We start from the raw sequence: 18,963 nt of genomic DNA, 5'->3' as shown, positions 1-18,963 counted from the left end.
AATGTTCGAAGTGTTGTTTTGGCGTTGATTAATTGTGGAACGTGTTTGCTTAGAGCGACTTTTCCCGCGACATTAAAATAGATCTACAAACTCTTCCATGGATTATAACCTTTTTAAATCTGTAATTTCACTGCTTATGCTAATAAAATTTGGAGAGGGAGTGATTGATAAGTCACCAACCTGATTATGTATAGTCATGTTGTAATACGCGAACAAAAAGAGTTGCTATATATGTATGACAAATCGGTACATATTTTGAAAATTTATTTTATAAAATAACAGTTTTACTCAACTATGTTTTCCAACTTGAAAAAATAGTGAAACAGCATAGATCAACTCGATAAATTTCAAGTATCCGAATAAAGCTTGTTACGTTATGTGTAAAACCAGACATTTTACATATTATGTAATGTAACGCAATTTATTGAGTTATGAGTTATATCATCAAATATGTGTGTTAAACCATAGTATTCAATTTGAACTTTGGTTCCAAACACAACTTGACTGAAGTGTGCAGTCGAAAATTTCAGGTAAATTGTCATGTTTTGTTTGGAACAAAAGTTCAAATTGAATACTATAAGTTATATCATTTATTTTCAATTTAGGAAAACATGGTAAAAGTGGTTTCACAAATTGAAATCCAAAATAAATACCAGTCTCATCTATGTGGTTTCTGTACAATTTGTCAGGTAGACATGGCCAAATGAACTGCTCTTTTTGTGATTTCACGAGTTTCATCCACCATGTTGAACTGGGCGTATTTGCTATTTGACCGATAGCCTGGTCGATCACAGTGTGTGCTGTCCTTTCTACCATGACAACTAGTTTGACTGTGAATCAGTATGTAAATATACACACATTACTCTATGTGAGGCAAAAATTGATGTTAATTTACATGTTATTTACATATGTTTATGTAAATTTAACTCTAGGGGTTCTGGTTAACGATTTTTGGAGGATGTGGCTACCAAAATTATTTGAAAAATTTAGCAACACTGGGAGGTACAACCAGCTATTAATTAAACAATCGATGTATGTCGACAGCACAGCAAACAGCCTATACTTCCACGTTCACTTGGAGAAAGAGGTATTTTGTTAATAATGTAAATTTCTGCTCAGAAAAATAGCTTTTTTGGGCATCCTTAGAGACTGACTAGAATATCGAAGTGTGGGGTCCCAGGCACGCCTTCGTGAATCAGATTACAACTCAACAGCAATGAGTATTGGAGAATACAGCTAGACCTCAAATTCACAAACAAACGATTGTCTTCACTTGACCGATGATGGCGCTTGTCACCGCATCGGCATGTCGCCTTGTCCAAATGTAATCAGTAATGTCGTTACTCTGGCAACCAGCAAGAATGTCATCTATTTATCAAAGGTTTGTGTCAGTTACTAGAAAGGGCATTAGCCAATCAGAGTGGGCGTTAAGCACTTAGAAACGAAGGTTGAGATAAAAACAGCATTGTAAGGATTCTGCCCCAACGACTCTAACCACTATGAAGCCACGTTTGTTGTTACTTCGTGAAAAAGAGAGAACACGACCCGCATACATAAAGTATGATCCAACATATCCAATCGAATTGATTTTTTGGTTCCTCGCCCTAAAACACGATTTCCTCTGTTACTGTACTAATTATGGATAAAATTGACCTCTAATTTACATATACAATGTCTAATTATTGGTATTTTAACAATTTTCATTGAATATAGTGTTGGTGGTTATCTGATTAAAGAAATGCCCCAGTTACAGCCAGTGCATGTTTAGATATCAGATATATATTTATTGTGCATCTTATCTCATGTTGTTGCTATTAGAGGTATATGGAAGTTTGGTATATGGGAAAGAGTTCGGCGATTTGTTCCAAATATTTTTTTTAAAGAACGCTCAAACTAGCTTGCAGCAACCAGTAAATATCTACTTGGTTTCAATTGACCTTGGTTTGTTTTGTGATTGGTTCAAATTGACTTCAGTGACTATAAAATTGAAAAGAGCAACTGGTGAGATCTATTACTAACATGTAATAGGCTCTAACCAGGCATAAAAAGCACTGGTATTTAACAAATAATGGACACGGGTTTAAGACAAAACTGAGTTAGAAACCACACGTCGTGGGATAATAGACAGAGTCATGGTAACTGTACCCTTCGATGAAGTATGGACCGTTACATGGTGACACCGGACATAGACAAGTGTTGGAAAAGAAATCCAATAAAAACGTCAGAATAGAGTTTTACAGTTTCATTTTTTTATTTCTTTGCTACAAAGTCAACAATAGTGGCTGTAATATAATTGGTTATTGTAAAAGCGCTAAATAGTTTCAGCAACCCGCTGTAGCTAATAAAACACGTCCTTAGGGCAAATGATAGCGGTACAGCAACGTTTACAGGTAGACGGTGGTACATTTACAGCTACGTATGAACGTTATTTAGAGTTTACGTTGTAACACAAAGATATAACTTTGGGCGTTTTTCGGTTATTGTAAGCTTAACTTTTACATTAATTATGTAACATCTATCTGCCTGTCTGCCTGTCTGTCTGTCTCTATCTATCTATCTATCTATCTGTCTGTCTGTCTGTCTGTCTGTCTGTCTGTCTGTCTGTCTGTCTGTCTGTCTGTCTGTCTGCCTGCCTGCCAGCCTGTCTGTCTGTCTGTCTGCCTGCCTGCCAGCCTGTCTGTCTGTCTGTCTGTCTGTCTATCTGTCGGTGTCCCTCTATCTAATATGTCCCTGTCTCTCTGCCTGTCTGTCTCTGTCTGTCTGTCTGTATGTCTCTATCTGTCTCTCCCTCCCCTCCCCTCCTCTCTTCCCCTCTCTCTGCCATTATATAACATCTATCTGCCTGCCTGCCTGTCTGTCTGTCTGTCTGTCTGTCTGTCTGGCTAGCTGGTTGTCTGTCTGTCTGTCTGTATGTCTGTCTGTCTGTCTGCCTGCCAGCCTGTCTGTCTGTCTGTCTGTCTGTTTGTTTGTTTGTCAGCATCTGTATGTGTCTGTCTGTCTGTCTCTGCCTGTCTGTCTGTCTCTGCCTGTCTGTCTGTCTGTCTGTCTGTCCGTGTCCCTCTATCTAGTCAGTGCCTGTCTCTCTGCCTGTCTGTCTCTGTCTGTCTGTCTGTCTGTCTGTCTGTCTGTCTGTCTGTCTGTCTGTCTATCTGTGTCTGTATGTATGTCTCTATCTGTCACTCCCTCCCCTCCCCTCTCTCCCCCTCTCTCTGCCTCTCTGTCTCTGTCTCTGTCTCTGTCTCTGTCTATCTCTGTCTCTCTCTCTGTCTCTCTCACTGTTTGTCTCTGTCTTAAATAAAATAGACACGTAACCACAAGTACAATGTGGCTTGTGATATGTATCACCATTCTTTTTTTTTCAAAAAGATGTTTTGACGAAATCACACATTTTGATTTACACATTTTTTATAACATAACCTCACGTAACGCTTTTCATTCACGTCCTGTTGGTCAATGGTCACGTGACTGGATACGCATGCCTTACTTTTGAACTCAGTACTTGTTTTTAACTTGCTATAAATTCTTTCGTTCAATACATGATTCATGACAGAACAATACTATTTTGTCCGTCTTTATCTAAGCTATTGTACGCGTTTTCCGTCTTCTTGTTTGATGTGAATGTTTGTTACATATATATTGCAGTTTAGTTGGTAGTTGGATGGCTGGGTTACCGTTATGAGTTTATTCACTAACAAGTAGCCATATTGTTGTTTTCGCTTCCCTCGTAAGTTAAGTTCCGGGTACTAGATGAAATTCTAACAGTAGTCATATGACAAGAATTATTGCAAAGTCTGCCACATTTCACATCAGCTACTTTATGCTAATTATGTTCGACTTTTCGACGATTTATTTTCAATCAAAAATAAGACGAGAGACGTAAACTGTATAATTTGTCTGTATATTTTTTATCATTTCTTTCTTTGCAAATGTTGTGATAGTTCTTATTTCCTTTTTCAAACGACACGAACACTAGAGATTGCGTATTTTATTTCTTATGACTGACGAAAACGAGGAAAACCCGCAGACACTAATGAACATTCCCTTTCGTTTCACGAATCATCATAAGTTTTCCCGCCCAAAATCATAAAAAAAATTCCTACTTTTTATTGTAAATTTCATCACATATCATTTTCATTTTTGATAAAAATGACAGAAAGAAACATTGTCACTGAAACCATACCAACATTTTGTTTTGATATGTTTGCATTTACGAGAGTTTCAAAAACACAAGTCTCCAAATTCCTGGCATAGTTTTTGTAGTCTGGGGGTCAAAAAACCGTTACAAGTGAACCGTGATTGACCGTGCCATATGCATATTTTCTCTCGATTGACACGTTTGGCGATATTTGATATATCGTCACATCAAAATAAATGCACACGACTGTATTATTTTGATACGAAGATGGTAGTAAATCACGGTCATGGATTCTTTGACAATGATAATACCTTTGCTACGATCGTAAACAGTTGATCAAAGTACCCGTGATCGTTCCGGTCAAGTGATACTTCTAACTCGTTGTCAGAAATACCTTCTTGTGTCAATTTTTACACGTCTGTTTCAATACACGCGTTTTACATCTTTTCTAACTCATAGAAATAACATGTCGTGCCACAAAACCCTCAAACATTCAATTTTACAATAACATTTTTTGACAATTTTTCATTCAGTAACTTAAACGTATTCTAAATTTATACTATTTTGAAACAATTTGACATTTTTAGACTGGACTTGTGTAAATAATTATCAAAAAATGATAACAACATTGTCTTTGCTGTGAGGGACTACATCTTCAATTTTTTTTTTTAAATCATTAAATCTTAAAACCCAACTTTTCCGCCTACGTGGCTACTAATGACCGTAAAGATTGGGTAGTCTGGGTTCCCTTTATTTTGACTGATCATGGAGGTTGTTCGGGTACACGGGGGACACAATTTCTTCGTTTTTTCTGCATTTTTTTTTGTTTACTGACACTCACTGAAGCTTGAATAGAACACGGTGTACGTTTCTGTAGTGTGTTCAAAGTTTGCTCGTCATTCAGGTGTGTAACATGCAAAACATAATCATACCATGTCCACTGAAGTAACGCGGTGATCTCAAACAGGAAAATTCTAATAACGGGTTTTTACTGGACCAGGAAGAGCATTATATTTAAAGGAAGTTCGAGAATAGGGCAATTAAGGAATTGAAAGGGGGATTTAGCAGATACTTACTGTGTGACCACCTGTTGATTATCATTTAGTTTACAAGTACCTCGTCCATCTACAAATATTCATTGAATGCAAATTGGTCAGTGTGGCGGAACCACTCCCTTCAGTGTACATAACAGTTTTGAGTTGACTGCATCGCCGTTAACTGTCCACACACAGTCGGCCCATCACCACCACTACCACCAACGGTAGACTACGGTGACCGTTCACTCTCACTACACTCATCAACATTGAAGGTTTTGCTTTCCTCGTTTTAATTCACTTTTCTCAGATTGATTCAAAAAACGGGGTAAATTTATCAAGCAACATGCCGAAAGCGTTCCTGATCAAGAAATTTCGGAGGGCGACGAAGCATTCGACACGGATAGCTCGTCTCGCTGTAGTAGAAGGTAAGCAGTGTACATGTCATTCATTTAATTGTTCTGTGTACCGAGCGGTGACGTTTGGTTGAAATACCATGCAGTCCCTAGGGACGATTTAAACCTTGAGTTCGCTCATCTCACCTTACAACATGACAGTTACCTGATATCAATTTGGAGCAAAAAAAGTGGCGCTTCTCTTAAAACTTCCAAATTTCCCACAGATTAACTTAGGATGCACGATCGTCGTGTCCTAATGTTTACCTTATGTTATGTCAAATTGTCCACAGACTTAAAGTATATACATGCCTTAATGCTAAACTTCTAATGTATGTATGTATGTATGTATGTATGTATGTATGTATGTATGTATGTATGTATGTATGTATGCGTGTGTGTGTGTGTGTGTGTGTATGTATGTATGTATGTATGTATGTATGTATGTATGTATGTATGTATGCATGTATGTATGTACGTACATACATACATACATACATACATACATACATACATACATACATACATACATACATACGAGTGATCACGTTCCTGAAAGGTTACATGTTAGTTTGTTTTATTGGATATTTATTTGATCGTTTTTTCCCTGAATAAATTGGTTTCCCGTTACAGCGCCTGTTTGCTCATCGTCGTAAAAACCACATACCTCTTTATTGTACTGTATTAGATGCCGCCCACGTATTTTTCGTACTTTCGTCGGCGGAAAAAATTATGCTCCATTTGTTTGTTTGTTTGTTTGTTTGTTTGTTTGTTTGTTTGGTTTGAGTGTGTATTCAGAACGATTGTTTAAGTCGATTTAAGTTTGTCCTTTAAAGATGTTTGTTGTAGTACTTGTCAAAACGAGAACTAACCATGAATAAGACACAGGTGTGTTCATTGAGAGCTAGACGATTCTCTGGTATCTGTATAACTACGCTTGTTGCACTTATAAACTATGGAAATTGTCAACAACATTCGTTTAGTGGTTAGACGTCGTCACAGAACATAAAGTCGAGTATATATACCGCGTTTTTTATTAACATCCCGGGTTTCAATCACAGGCTTGCATTAGTGACTACTCAGCTAAACATATGCTTTTATATCTACACTCGATAAATCTATCTTGTAATTTAATCTACTGAGTTTCATTACATCTGCTTTCGTTTTGAAAAACCTTCATTTCTATCAAAGATCTGATGGCATCGCAGGAATATTTTCAATTTGTAGAGTGGTTGAATTATAACCCGGCTTAGGCGATCGACACAAAGCGTCCACTACGTTGGCTATTTGAATGCAAAAGAGTCGTGTCCGATTTTCTCGACAACGCATAATTTTTCTCCTTTCAAATTTTCAATCAAGAACAAAAATAAGAAACGAACTGCAAACTTACATGTAATACCTATAGTAATGTACATATAGAATTAGAGTCCTAAGTAATGCGGAGACAAGCTCCTTCAACTTCGCGTTTATGATTAGGCCAAATCAAAACAATTGTGTGTTTCCTGTAACACGATCAACCCTAAACAAATTTTCACATTCAAAATGGTAAAACGGTGAGTGAGAATTTACTTCTATCTCCGTGTCAGTTTTCTTGCTAAAGTATCTCCTGGTCATTTTTGTTGTCTAAAAGTCAGTTCCAGACAAAGCAGGTCTTTCAGACTTGAATGTATACAGTACAGTCTGTATGTTGTGTTGACGTTAACCTAATTCCTTTACACCTCATCAAACTATCACAGAAGTATCGTGGCCACTGAACAAGTGTTTTGTTTTCGAGTTGAACCAATTTTTCCAAATAAATAAACAAATAAAAAATAGATTAAACCTATCTATGTTATGTCACGGTATTGGAAACAAACAAACAAACAATTTTGTATTGTTTCCTTAAATTTAGTTCAATGGAGAGTTCACGATAAAAAACTGTTTGCGATCTGTTAGCTAGATTGCATGTGCTACTCTCCTAGTAGACTAGTAGACGAAGGCTAACGGAGTGACGTCACAAATCCAGCTATGCTTATCAGCGTTAAAAGGCCCAGTGACGAAAATGCTATTTTGAGACAAAACGCAACAAATCAAAAACAAAACAAACAAAAACAACGTATTTTCGTTTCAAGGCCGTTGTGACCCAGTCGAATTTAAATCATGGTATTCCCCTTATTTGTCTTAACACATGACAATTGTTGGTGAGACCGGAAAAGATCTTCCATCTATAACGGAAAATGTCATGGAAATGTTAAGATTATTTTCAGAAAACGACAAAAACAAAATAATTTTTTTTCACTTGGCCTTGGTGACTCTACATCAACGTTGGTATTGCCTCGTTATCGGTCAGAATACGGGTTGGCCTTTACAAAAAAAATGAAAGTGAAAAAAAAACAGTGTTAGTTCCATTTGGTACTGATTCCTTCACATTCTACATACTGTTATGTTCGCGTGTTTGTATGTTTGATCCACTGCGTACAATTTGTGGGTAATTTCTGAATGTTTAGCTCCGTATTTTCAGGGCTTTTTTAATTTTCATCCCTATAAAGCCAACCGTGCGTGGTTACACCTCGTCAAAGTACTTATAAAAATCGAATACATCTTTTATGGCAAGAATTGCAACCACTTTGCACTCCTACGCCTATAAGTTTTTATACTCTTTAGCTGTGTAAATAAAATTAGCAAGACTAAATAATGAAAAACAAAAGCCCTCCCCTAGGAGAAACGACCGACAGTTACTTTATTAGCAAACTTCTACAGTAAATTAGTTTCTAATTAGTCTCATTTAACATGTAAGCCAATTAGAGGCAATCAAAGTTCACCGTTCGATTTCAAAGACCTCGACTGCATTGAGAGTCCAGAGCACCGCTCCTCATACATATTCAGCGTTTGTCGGTAGCAAATTTCGCTACAAATGTGAAAAAAAGGTAACTGCCGGGAATCTCTTGTTCAACAAATAACAGTAGTTTGTTTTGTTCAGGATAAAAAGGTGATTGTACGCATGTCATTAATGGTCAAAAAACCATGCCTGTTACGCTTCATTAAACATTGTAGCCGAGTACTTAAGGATTTTATGGCGTCTTCATAGTAAATCATTAAAGCGATGTGGGCGCCCTTGTAAATGTAATCTACATTTGAAGCAAAACACCACATCGTGTCACCTTCGTTTTCACTTAGCCCCCCAAGGCCTGACCTGAAGGTTTCCAACAACTTCTGGATATGCATACTTGTTACCGTTGTTCATGGACCGTTACAACTATTCGAGTGTTAGTAAGGGACCTGCTTGGTACACGTAAAGCAGTAAAATCGGAGCGAAAATGCACATAACTATATTTAATGTAGTGACACGAATAGTTAGGTTAAGATACTTCAGCTTTCCCAATGGATTCTTAGCTTAGCTCCATCCCATACTGTCCACTGACCGTTACAGCTGTTCGATGTTAGTAAGGGAACATGTTTGGTATCACACCACATTCAGCAATATTTGGAGGGATAATGCACACCAATCTATCCGTTTTAGTGAAAGCAATATCTTGGCGGAAATTTTATATCCACACCCCATGTTGTTCATAGACCTCTATGAATATTCGCTGTTAGTAAATAATGTACCTGTTTTGTAGCGCAGTATAGTAGTTGAAAGGAAATGTTACACAATTATCTCAGATAGACTAGATATAGTAAGACGTCTAATAATTCAGTTTCACATTTGGAAATCTTTGCATCATGGAGGTAATGATGATGATGATGATGATGATGATGATGATGGTGATGGTGGTGGTGGTGGTGGTGGTGGTGGTGGTGGTGGTGGTGGTGGTGGTGGCGGCGGCGGCGGCGGCGGCGGCGGTGACGGCGGCTGTGGGGGTGGTAGTAGTGGGGATGGTGGTGGGTGTGGTGGTGATTATGAGAGTTGCGTTGGGGAGTTTGTTGGTTTGTAGCATTAGTAATACATTGTCTTGTTTCTGATGTTCCTGTGTTTGGTTTGCTATAAACTGTAGTAGAGTTAAAATATCTTCATCACAATGTAGAATCGCTGCAATATTCACTTTCGGTTTGATCGTATTTGGTTGTTCTATGTCACGTGACTTTCGTCAATATAATTATAGAGATAAACACCCTGAATGTATCGCCCGATTCGTGTTAGTGTTAACTGTAAGACAACAAGATCAGAATGTCTTGCTACATTGTGTCTCAATGAAATAAACAATTTCAACGTATTGTAACGAAACACGGACACGCTGGCGCCAATATTTTGATGTTTGTATTTGATGTCTGCATAGTGGTACCTTAGTTCATTTTGACAGAAAGTCTGTAATGAACTACTCCGAGCTCCTGTATTCATTCAATCGTGTTATCTTGAAGTGTAGCAAGTTTCTTATTAGTTTCTGTGTGGTTGTATCAAACAGAGCTAGGTAACACTAACATGAAACGGGCAGTATTTCTTCTTACTGTTGTGTTAATAATATCACCGCTTTCACTTTCTAACTGATTTCTTATTTCATTTCTTTTTTTTTTCATTTCTAAAGACTCCTTGACCAAACCTTCGTGGACAACAGGTAACACACTAAAATGTGTTTACCCCAATCAAGAAGACGTCAACCAATCGAGCTTAAGCTTCTATCCTTGCCTAGAAGACATCGACCAATTAAAAATCGAACCCCGAATCATCCCTGGGTCTGAGTACGATTCGCCTTCAGACGATACCCGTTACGCATGCGCTGTCACATCGAGCGAAGATGTCGCCTTCGGCAGTCTGTGTAGTAGTATTCAGGTCTGTAAATCTTCTAACTCGTTTTACTTTCCAAGGACACCTGTTCACCTTTGCTAACTTTTTTTTTCTTCACCGGTGTTATTTATCATTGGAACGAGGACACCACGGTATGGGTTATTGTTTCGTCTTTTGAAACTGACGATTCACTCGATAGCTTCATCAACTTGATGAGTCCATCACCTGTCATGTCGCCTTTTCTTTCAAAATTGGTTTTGTAATTTTCCAGTCATCCACCGCCGGAAGTGTTGTTTTATATGTAGTCGGTGGAGTTGTTTTCATAATGATATTGGTGGTGATGCTGATGATAATTGAGATTGTGGTGGTCATGGCGATGGTTTGGATTTATAAGAAGCGATGGAGGATTATGGTGGTGGTGGTGGTGGTGGTGGTGATAGTGGTGGTTGTGATTATGATGATGATGATGATGATATGATGATGATGATGATGATGATGATGGTGGTGGTGGTGGTGGTGGTGGTGGTGATGATGATGATGATGGTGATGATGATGATGATGATGGTGGTGGTGGTGGTGGTGGTGGTGGTGGTGGTAGTGGTGGTTGTGATGATAATGATGATGACGATGATGATGATGATGATGATGATACGTATATATACAACACTTTGCCCCTAGTTGATACATGATGTACGCCAACTATCGTATGAGGAGAGGTTATCGGTGCTTAATTTGCCAACTCTGGAGTATAGAAGACGGGGGGGGGGGGGGAATATGATACAAGTTTATAAAATAATGCATAATTTATGTAACATTGATCACTCGGTATTCTTCGAGATTTCAACATCTAGAACCTAGGTCATAGGTGGAAGTTGTCGAAACCATGATGCCACAGATCAATGCGTCAATGGTCATTCTCTGTTCACGTTGTTAACGACTGTAATTCACTCCCTGAGTACATCGTAGACAGTGATAGTGTAAATTCATTCGTCAAGTCTGGATAAACTGTGGTCACACTATCGATATGACACGTCTACCATTTATTAGCTGAACAGTGTTTCTGTTTTTTGGGGATACATTGCCATGCCCGACACTATTTAGCGATTTATATTCTAATATTTGACTTTATTGGTGAGGACAACAAACCATGCTGGGCTTATTTATTTCCTCAAAGATTCCAGTAATTATTCCAGTAATCATGCATGGAGCTAGAAAAATGACTTCGATGAGTATTCAACACATTTTTGTTTTGCTATACACAAAATACATCATAATACCAGTATACTAGGAGTGTAGGCGAAAACCCTGACAACTTCACAAACAGCTATCTTATCTCTAGTTACAACAACAAACTTAAATAACTCGTTCTTTTCAAAGGACTGTACATTGACTCAATAAAATGCAACATGGGTGAAAACACAGAACATCTTCACTTTCACCTAAGAAGTTCTTTCAGAGTTGTGTCGGTTACACAGCAACAAATAAGAACTAGGCCAGTCTTAAAAAACAAAATATACAAATACTAAAACTCGTTAAGCGTTTATATTCTTTAGTTATATTTCTCACTTCAGAGTCTTTTAACTTGTTCACAAGGACTTCCTTTCACCCATCATAGATACATAAAGCGGTTTATGTGCGTAATTTGTGAGTGTCAGTGATATTTGACACCGCCTCTTAGAAACCGCGATACTGGCTCCAAACTCTAACGGTGCTCACCGGTAAAATATTTCAGTCTCAATGTGTTACTGAGTACGTTAATAAACAATAAACATGTCTAATCTTGTCCGTGGATGTATTAACGAGCTGTTATGGGAGGAGGCACGTCAAACGAGGTTTAATTCGATACAAAAGTCAAACAGTGAATCAAATTAAGGAACGTAATGGGTGTTCAGAGTGGTTTATTGTGTCACCCGAGTGACATAGCTTGGAAGAAGACTTTGTGTCGCTTGTAATTGCGTCCACGGAGGTGAAATTACTTTTGTGTTGCGATCGAGACATGAAAGAACATGATTTGCAGCGCGATACAATGTCCTTCTTTGTGACGATTCGCGTTATTATCATCAATTTACTCACATTTCCTGCACTGTTTGCATCAGATTTTTAAGTTTACTCAAATAATTATGTGCCATTGTTTTACTGTCATTCTAACGTACATGTACTAGTATACAGCAGTCAGGCAGTACTAAACTTAAAGTACCATGTTTCAATCCCAGGTCATCGCATTAGTTATAAGGATTACATGGGATCATTCCTTTGTTCTGGACGAACTTTTTCAAAAGCTACGGTGGTCCAAACTTTTACAATGCTAGTAAAAATAACTTAAGACACCATTTGTTGTTTCTCAAAGATGTAATTTTCGTTTTCGTTTTCCTTTTTTTGAAGGGAAAGATAGCCCCGATATATATATACGGACTTTCTGACTGCTCTATGCACAGTGTGTGTACGTCGCAACAGTAGCTATTCTAGACTCTCATGTACAAACTGAACTCAATTCATTACAGAGAAGGCGACGCCAAGTCGTGACATTTTTTCGTCGACGTAAAACATCATTTCTCCACCCTCTATTCTTACTCGTTCTTAAAATTGAACAGCTATGCAATAAAACAAAGAATGGTGAATATCATTTACATAATTTACATAAATTATCACTATTGTTCCCTATTATTCATAATGTATTCGTGGTATAAATAAGCAGGAAGTGTGCTGTTTACACTAGCACGGAAATTAAACCTAACGACACCAACAATTAACAAAAGATAATGCCATTCTTCCAGTAAAGTGTTTATATAATAGAGGAAGTGTTTGTTATACAGTGAATTTTATTTTCATTGGTTTTCTTTGTATGTTATGCGCCTGTCACTGATTTTTATTATTTCAAAGTTCCGATTTCAATAATTAATTATTTCATGTTAAACGCCAGTGTTGTTTTATTTCTGTATTGGTTTGTTAATTAACCTTAGTTGTATATCATTTTGAAATTTAAATAAAAAACCAGAAATTTGAAAATATTTTCGGTCATGGCGGTAAATGTACACGTAAGCAACAATTAGAAAAGTATCGAGATGACGGTTACGTGGATGGGGTGGGGGCCTGAAGGGTACTTAGGGTTGGGGAGAGAGTATTGCATCCCTGATACATTAACGGGGACTGTGATACATTAACACCATCATTGACGTGACACAAGAAGAAACGTTCAAAGCTCGCCGACGAGTAAAATCAAACGAAACTGTTACGAGGTCACAGACGAAAATATATACGATTTGTTGGTTTGTATTTTTTTATAGGGTACGACCTTTCACTATCTCCAATACAATTTTCTCACCATTGCTTGTAATTGGGCTACGATGGCCTTCTTAATTTGTTTTATGTGAAACCATATGAATGGACGTCGCACAATACGTATGAAATACTGTTTGAGGTAGTCCTCGTATCGTTACCTTGTTTCCATAGAGCGTTGTGGGATGAACTGAAGTATGGGTCCACACCGGTACAAAGGTAACGGAGTTAACAATAGTGTACACACCAAAAAACAGTTTTGAAAAGAACCTAATCTAACGCCATTTATGGGTACTGAAAGATTCGACACTAATCAATTTGGTTGCAAGAATTCCTGCTGTATCTAAGAGACGTTAAGTGTTGTAGATGGATGGAGATACTTATTAGTGAATTAGCCAGGATTTTCACGTGCACTAATTGTACATTAGTAATCACGTGATGTCTTTTGTGCATATCAAATAAATGTGTTGAATGCTGAATTGTCAAAGAAATGTGACTGGCTCTATGCCTGTATCAACTAGGTGTATTTACTGTTGTATACGTATTCTCAAATCATCATCATCATCATCACCATCATCATCATCATCATCATCATCATCATCATCATCATCATCATCATCATCATCATCATCATCATCATCGTCATCGTCATCATCAATCACCACCACTACCACCACCATCGCCACTACCACCCCCACCTCCACTACCATCGCCCCAATAACAACAGCAGCAGCAGCAGCAACAACAACAACAACAACAACAACAACAACAACAACAACACCCCATCATGTATGTATGTATGTATGTATGTATGTATGTATGTATGTATGTATGTATACGTGTGTGTGTGTGTGTGTGTGAGTGTGTGTGTGTGCATGCGTGCGTACATGAATGTATGTATGTATGTATGTATGTATGTATGTATGTATGTATGTTTACTGTGCACATTTTTAACACATACAGCTGTGCCAGGTTTGTCTGTATACTATCATAGCAGGTGGCTGCCCATTGAGAACTCCATACATAACTCCTAACCATTTGTCTCAAAGCATTTACATGAATAGACAGTATGTTAATGGACCGACTACCTTTTTGACGTTTAGCAAAGTAGTGTAGAATTGTTTACCGGCTTCTCTTTTTTATACACACTTGAAAAACGGACGTGGTCTGAAGTGTGCACCTGATATACAAGGTATTTGACCTCCCCGCGAAGTCTTATTGTATAACAAAGATAAAACTCATGCTGTCTTTTTGACATTAATGGTTGTTTATCGCCATACGCCTAAAGCTGATCTCTAGGCATCCTCAAAGCAAGGCACGGCCCAGTAATTATCGGCACAGCCCGCCGACTGCCTAGTCGGACCCCTAGCTTGACATGCCCGATTGTCATCGCCTTCAAACCAGTGAAGCTTATATGTATTTTATAAAGCCTCTCTCTTGTTCTAAAGTCATTGATTTATCGTGTTATTTATGCAGGTTTACGTGTCACTTGTTGTCCTCCCGATCTTCAGACACATTCATCTGTTGGGCAGTAAACTGTGACTTTGTTCTGCATTTGTTTTCATAGTCAGGTGGCAGGGATTTGGTTTGTCACAAAATTGAAAACAAGAAAAATCGATCAAAAACTGCTGGTCAACTTTTTGGCTTGCTGTTGCCTTCAGCTCACTCCCTTCCAAAGAATGAATCCGATACATTATTTCAACATTAAATTCTTATAAACACAAAATATACAATACTCAAATGATTGGGTGATAAAATAATCAGCACCATAAATGAATAAAACGGAAGTGTTGCTGATGCCTTAATTCAATAATATTGACATATATGAAAACTAGCTAAACAATGTTATCACATCCAACTGTCTGTAATTAGTCATTAGTTGACACTGTTGATCTTAAAATAACTTAATGTTATCATCTTAGAAGAATACTATTCGCGAAATGCAAACATTTGTTCAAAGTATTAATTCATGACAGCTGAGAGTACATGGTGACCTCGCGTGACATTAAAACTTTGCGAATATCAGAAAGTTGTGTTCTGTCATCCGTAAAACAATCTACTTGGACGAGTAATTGTCAAATAGTCGATATTTTGATGTCTGCCTAAGTATTAAAAATGAGGTGAACCGAAAATGCGTTCGCGCAATTTGAAGGTAATATATAAAGACAAAGATGGATGTGTTTTACTTGTATTACAAAATCTATACGAACTCATACTCTCAAGTCCGGACATATTTCTGATTTATACGAATTGAAACATAAGGGAAAGCAAGAGTTAAGGTTGCAGTAAAGTGGACGTGGACATACACTGAGTGTTTTACGACAATGCCAGAACTGTGTTACATTTAATATAAAGGGAACAGTGGAACCCGTAAACTAATTGTGTTAACGGGTCGCCTGTTTTCCCTTGTATCACTGTGTTGTGTCCTTACCCAAATTTTATAAACCAATTCGCCAAAGCTCATGATCAGCGGTACACTGCGTTCGTATGGATTTTTTCGATAATAAGCTTAATTAACTAAACCCGTTAAAAATGAATTTTCAACCAAGTTCAGCAAAAGGATTTTGGAAGATGTGCACGATATAAAACTTAACGATCAGTGTTTGTTCACTTAATAATATCTACACCATTTGTTTGACTTTTACGTTCTGGATAATAAGATTCCTAAGTAATACAGAAATACACTTTATTTGCCTTTTTTCAATTATACGACGCCTATTCATTTAATGTTTATCTGTAATTACAAGTAACACACGTAGGCATCAATATAACCCCGTTTTGAACTCCTGTCGGTGATAATATCAAAGATCTCATTCTTACACCAACGGGTCATTGCACCATCAAAGTTTCTGATGGACACAGGTTACGTATTTCAGTACCGAAAATATCTTCAAGCGATGGTTGTTGAAGAGTCTGTTAGTGTTAAAGCAGACCCACAGGAAGTACTGTCAGCCGTACGCAAATAACAATTACAACACCTGGTGAAGTTAGTTTCTTCAAAAAAAAAAAAACCTGTGTAAATAGGTAATCAGCCCCAAAGGCAAAAACTGTTTTACTGTCAGTGTTAAAGTTCCTCGTTTTGTTGAAAAACAACTTCTCTGCTGATAGGTGATAAAAGAAGCGAGGCCTTTGTTGTCAAGGACACTCATACGATTCGGACATTTGAACATTTTGTACATAAACATCAATAAATATTATTGTTTTCAGAAGTTAAAGTGTCGTCTGCTGGCACTTCATAGTATGTCAGTACTAACCGGATGTAAGTCATGTAACTATGTCGAAGATAGTCGGAAACTGAATTGAATACATTGTCAAAATATGCAGATACCGTCCTAAAAAGTTGACGAAAGCGAACAGCCAGTCAGACAATTGTGACAGGCAGACTGACAGACAGACATATAGACAGACAGGCAGACAGACAGACAGACAGACAGACAGACAGACAGACAGACAGACAGACAGACAGACAGACAGACAAACTCATATTGTCTTTCTCATTCAAATGTTACATAATGAAACGTATTGTCTGATCAATCATGTTATTTGACCAGCTTTATTCTTTTTATTGTCTGCAATATAACGATTGACTTTTACAATGTAAAACGAAATTCATCAGCTGCAATGATAAGTTTGATTGATCGTGTTTTTTTCGTTTCTTCTTCTGCAGGAGTATGGAGATGCTTCACTGCCCGGGACGTCGCCTGAAATGCCAGCCAATGATGGGGATTCAAGCTCTAATCATTCGGGATGTACGTCTGAGGAAGACAATCGATCATCCGAAGGAGGAGAAAACGAACGTTTGTACGCATGCTCAATTTGTGGCAAGCGATTCTACGTACAGAGAATTCTGACACGTCATATGAAATGTCACAGCAAAGAAAAGCGCCACCACTGTTCATATTGCGGAAAGGGATTCAACGACAATTTTGATTTGAAGAGACATGTAAGAATACACACAGGTAAGATTGTAATTCTTTTTGATTGGTCAGTTCAATGATTAATTACAGTAATGGTTTTATTTAGGTATCTAGATTTACATGGTAGCAGACTGGGTGAACTGTATGTGTTTTTTAAGTAGCAGTTTGATTGTTTCCAATCATTGATTGAATGCTTGATTGATTGATTGATTGATTGATTGGATTGTCAATTGATTGATTGATTGATTGATTGATTGATTGAGTGAGTGAGTGAGTGAGTGAGTGAGTGAGTGAGTGGGTGAGTGAGTGAGTGAGTGAGTGAGTGAGTGAGTGAACGAGCTAGTGGTTAGCTGTTTGACTGACGTTTGCTGGTTGTTTGTTTGTTTGTTTGTTTGATTGACTGTTTGATTGATTGATTGATTGATTGATTGATTGATTGATTGATTGATTGATTGATTGATTGATTGATTGATTGATTGATTGATTGATTGATTGATTGACTGACAGACTGGCTGGCTGATTGGTTGATTGGTTGGTTGGTTGGTTGGTTGGTTGATTGATTGATTGATTGATTGATTGATTGATTGATTAATTGATTGATCAAACGCCTTAGAAATAATGGGATTGTGTGATCATATATACTTTGGTCTTTTATTCTTGCAGGTGTTCGTCCATATAAATGCAGCGAGTGTGACAAAGCCTTCACTCAGCGATGCTCACTTGAATCGCATTTGAAGAAAGTCCATGGCACGGAACTCGTCTACGCTTTCAAACAGCGGAGGGAGAAGCTATTTGTGTGTGAAGAATGCGGTAACACCACGGCAAGCACGGAGGAACACTACGCGCATGTCCGAGAAAACCATCCCTTCTCTAACGAGATGAAGAGGATCCAGAAGAAACTATATGCAAATGAGAAAGAGAAGGTTTCAAGGCACGAACAGCACCATCGAATGTCATGACCATATTTGGATAATCTAACTGTGCATACGTCATAAACTTTCTGTCACGTGACAATCACACTGTTTTAAGTGAACTGATTGGCTGGTTGTAGAATTTTACTGCCTTTCTATTTTAAATCATGTATTCAATTTACTACAAGGCAATTTTAGTCATAGGACCTTACAATATGAATGAACTTAACCAACAGAACATATGTTAAAAGTTGTAGCATTTGGGATGATTGCCGAAGATAAAACTAACGTAATCCAAGTTCTCAGTCCGTCTAGGGAGAAAGGGAAGATAGTACACTGCCAGACTGAACGTAAGGAATTTCCTCGTTGTTGTAATTACTGAAAATGGTGTTTTACTTATTTGTATCCTTCTATATAAATTTTCTATTTTCATCGAGTTATGATTTTCAAGAAATACACGGTACAGGGAGACAGTTAAAAGTGGTCGACAATTTTTACAGGTTTTTTAAAACTATCACAGAAAGCTTTTGATTTTGATTTTCAGAAAACAAATTAACCTAACAAAATGTGAATATGACTCCCACTACCGTTTA

General features: G+C 37.6%; 2 protein-coding genes across 2 annotated transcripts; both read left to right on the top strand.

Annotated features, from left to right (window-relative positions):
* Positions 1-5,389: 5,389 nt before the first annotated feature.
* On the top strand, positions 5,390-10,368 carry LOC144439922 (uncharacterized). Its single transcript, XM_078129154.1, has 2 exons — positions 5,390-5,597; positions 10,067-10,368. The coding sequence occupies exons 1-2, from the start codon at positions 5,516-5,518 to the stop codon at positions 10,366-10,368; spliced, it is 384 nt and encodes a 127-aa protein (XP_077985280.1). The 5' UTR covers positions 5,390-5,515.
* Positions 10,369-16,439: 6,071 nt separating this feature from the next.
* LOC144439921 (putative transcription factor Ovo-like 1) lies at positions 16,440-18,698 on the top strand. The gene is made up of 3 exons (XM_078129152.1): positions 16,440-16,496; positions 17,210-17,501; positions 18,123-18,698. The coding sequence occupies exons 1-3, from the start codon at positions 16,440-16,442 to the stop codon at positions 18,416-18,418; spliced, it is 645 nt and encodes a 214-aa protein (XP_077985278.1). The 3' UTR covers positions 18,419-18,698.
* The last annotated feature ends 265 nt before the right edge of the window (positions 18,699-18,963 follow it).

This window comes from Glandiceps talaboti, chromosome 9, assembly GCF_964340395.1.
Source record: "Glandiceps talaboti chromosome 9, keGlaTala1.1, whole genome shotgun sequence".
NCBI lineage: Eukaryota > Metazoa > Hemichordata > Enteropneusta > Spengelidae > Glandiceps > Glandiceps talaboti.
Note: the sequence above shows the minus strand (reverse complement) of the source record. Positions and strands in the feature narration are given on the sequence as shown.

Bases quoted from the DNA above. Each gene is read 5' to 3' on its own strand.
- LOC144439922 (XM_078129154.1), top strand. From the start codon at position 5,516: ATGCCGAAAGCGTTCCTGATCAAGAAATTTCGGAGGGCGACGAAGCAT. The intron at 5,598-10,066 runs GTAAGCAGTGTA...TCATTTCTAAAG, and splicing joins TCGTCTCGCTGTAGTAGAAG to ACTCCTTGACCAAACCTTCG.
- LOC144439921 (XM_078129152.1), top strand. From the start codon at position 16,440: ATGGTTGTTGAAGAGTCTGTTAGTGTTAAAGCAGACCCACAGGAAGTA. The intron at 16,497-17,209 runs GTACGCAAATAA...CTTCTTCTGCAG, and splicing joins CACAGGAAGTACTGTCAGCC to GAGTATGGAGATGCTTCACT. The intron at 17,502-18,122 runs GTAAGATTGTAA...TTATTCTTGCAG, and splicing joins ACATGTAAGAATACACACAG to GTGTTCGTCCATATAAATGC.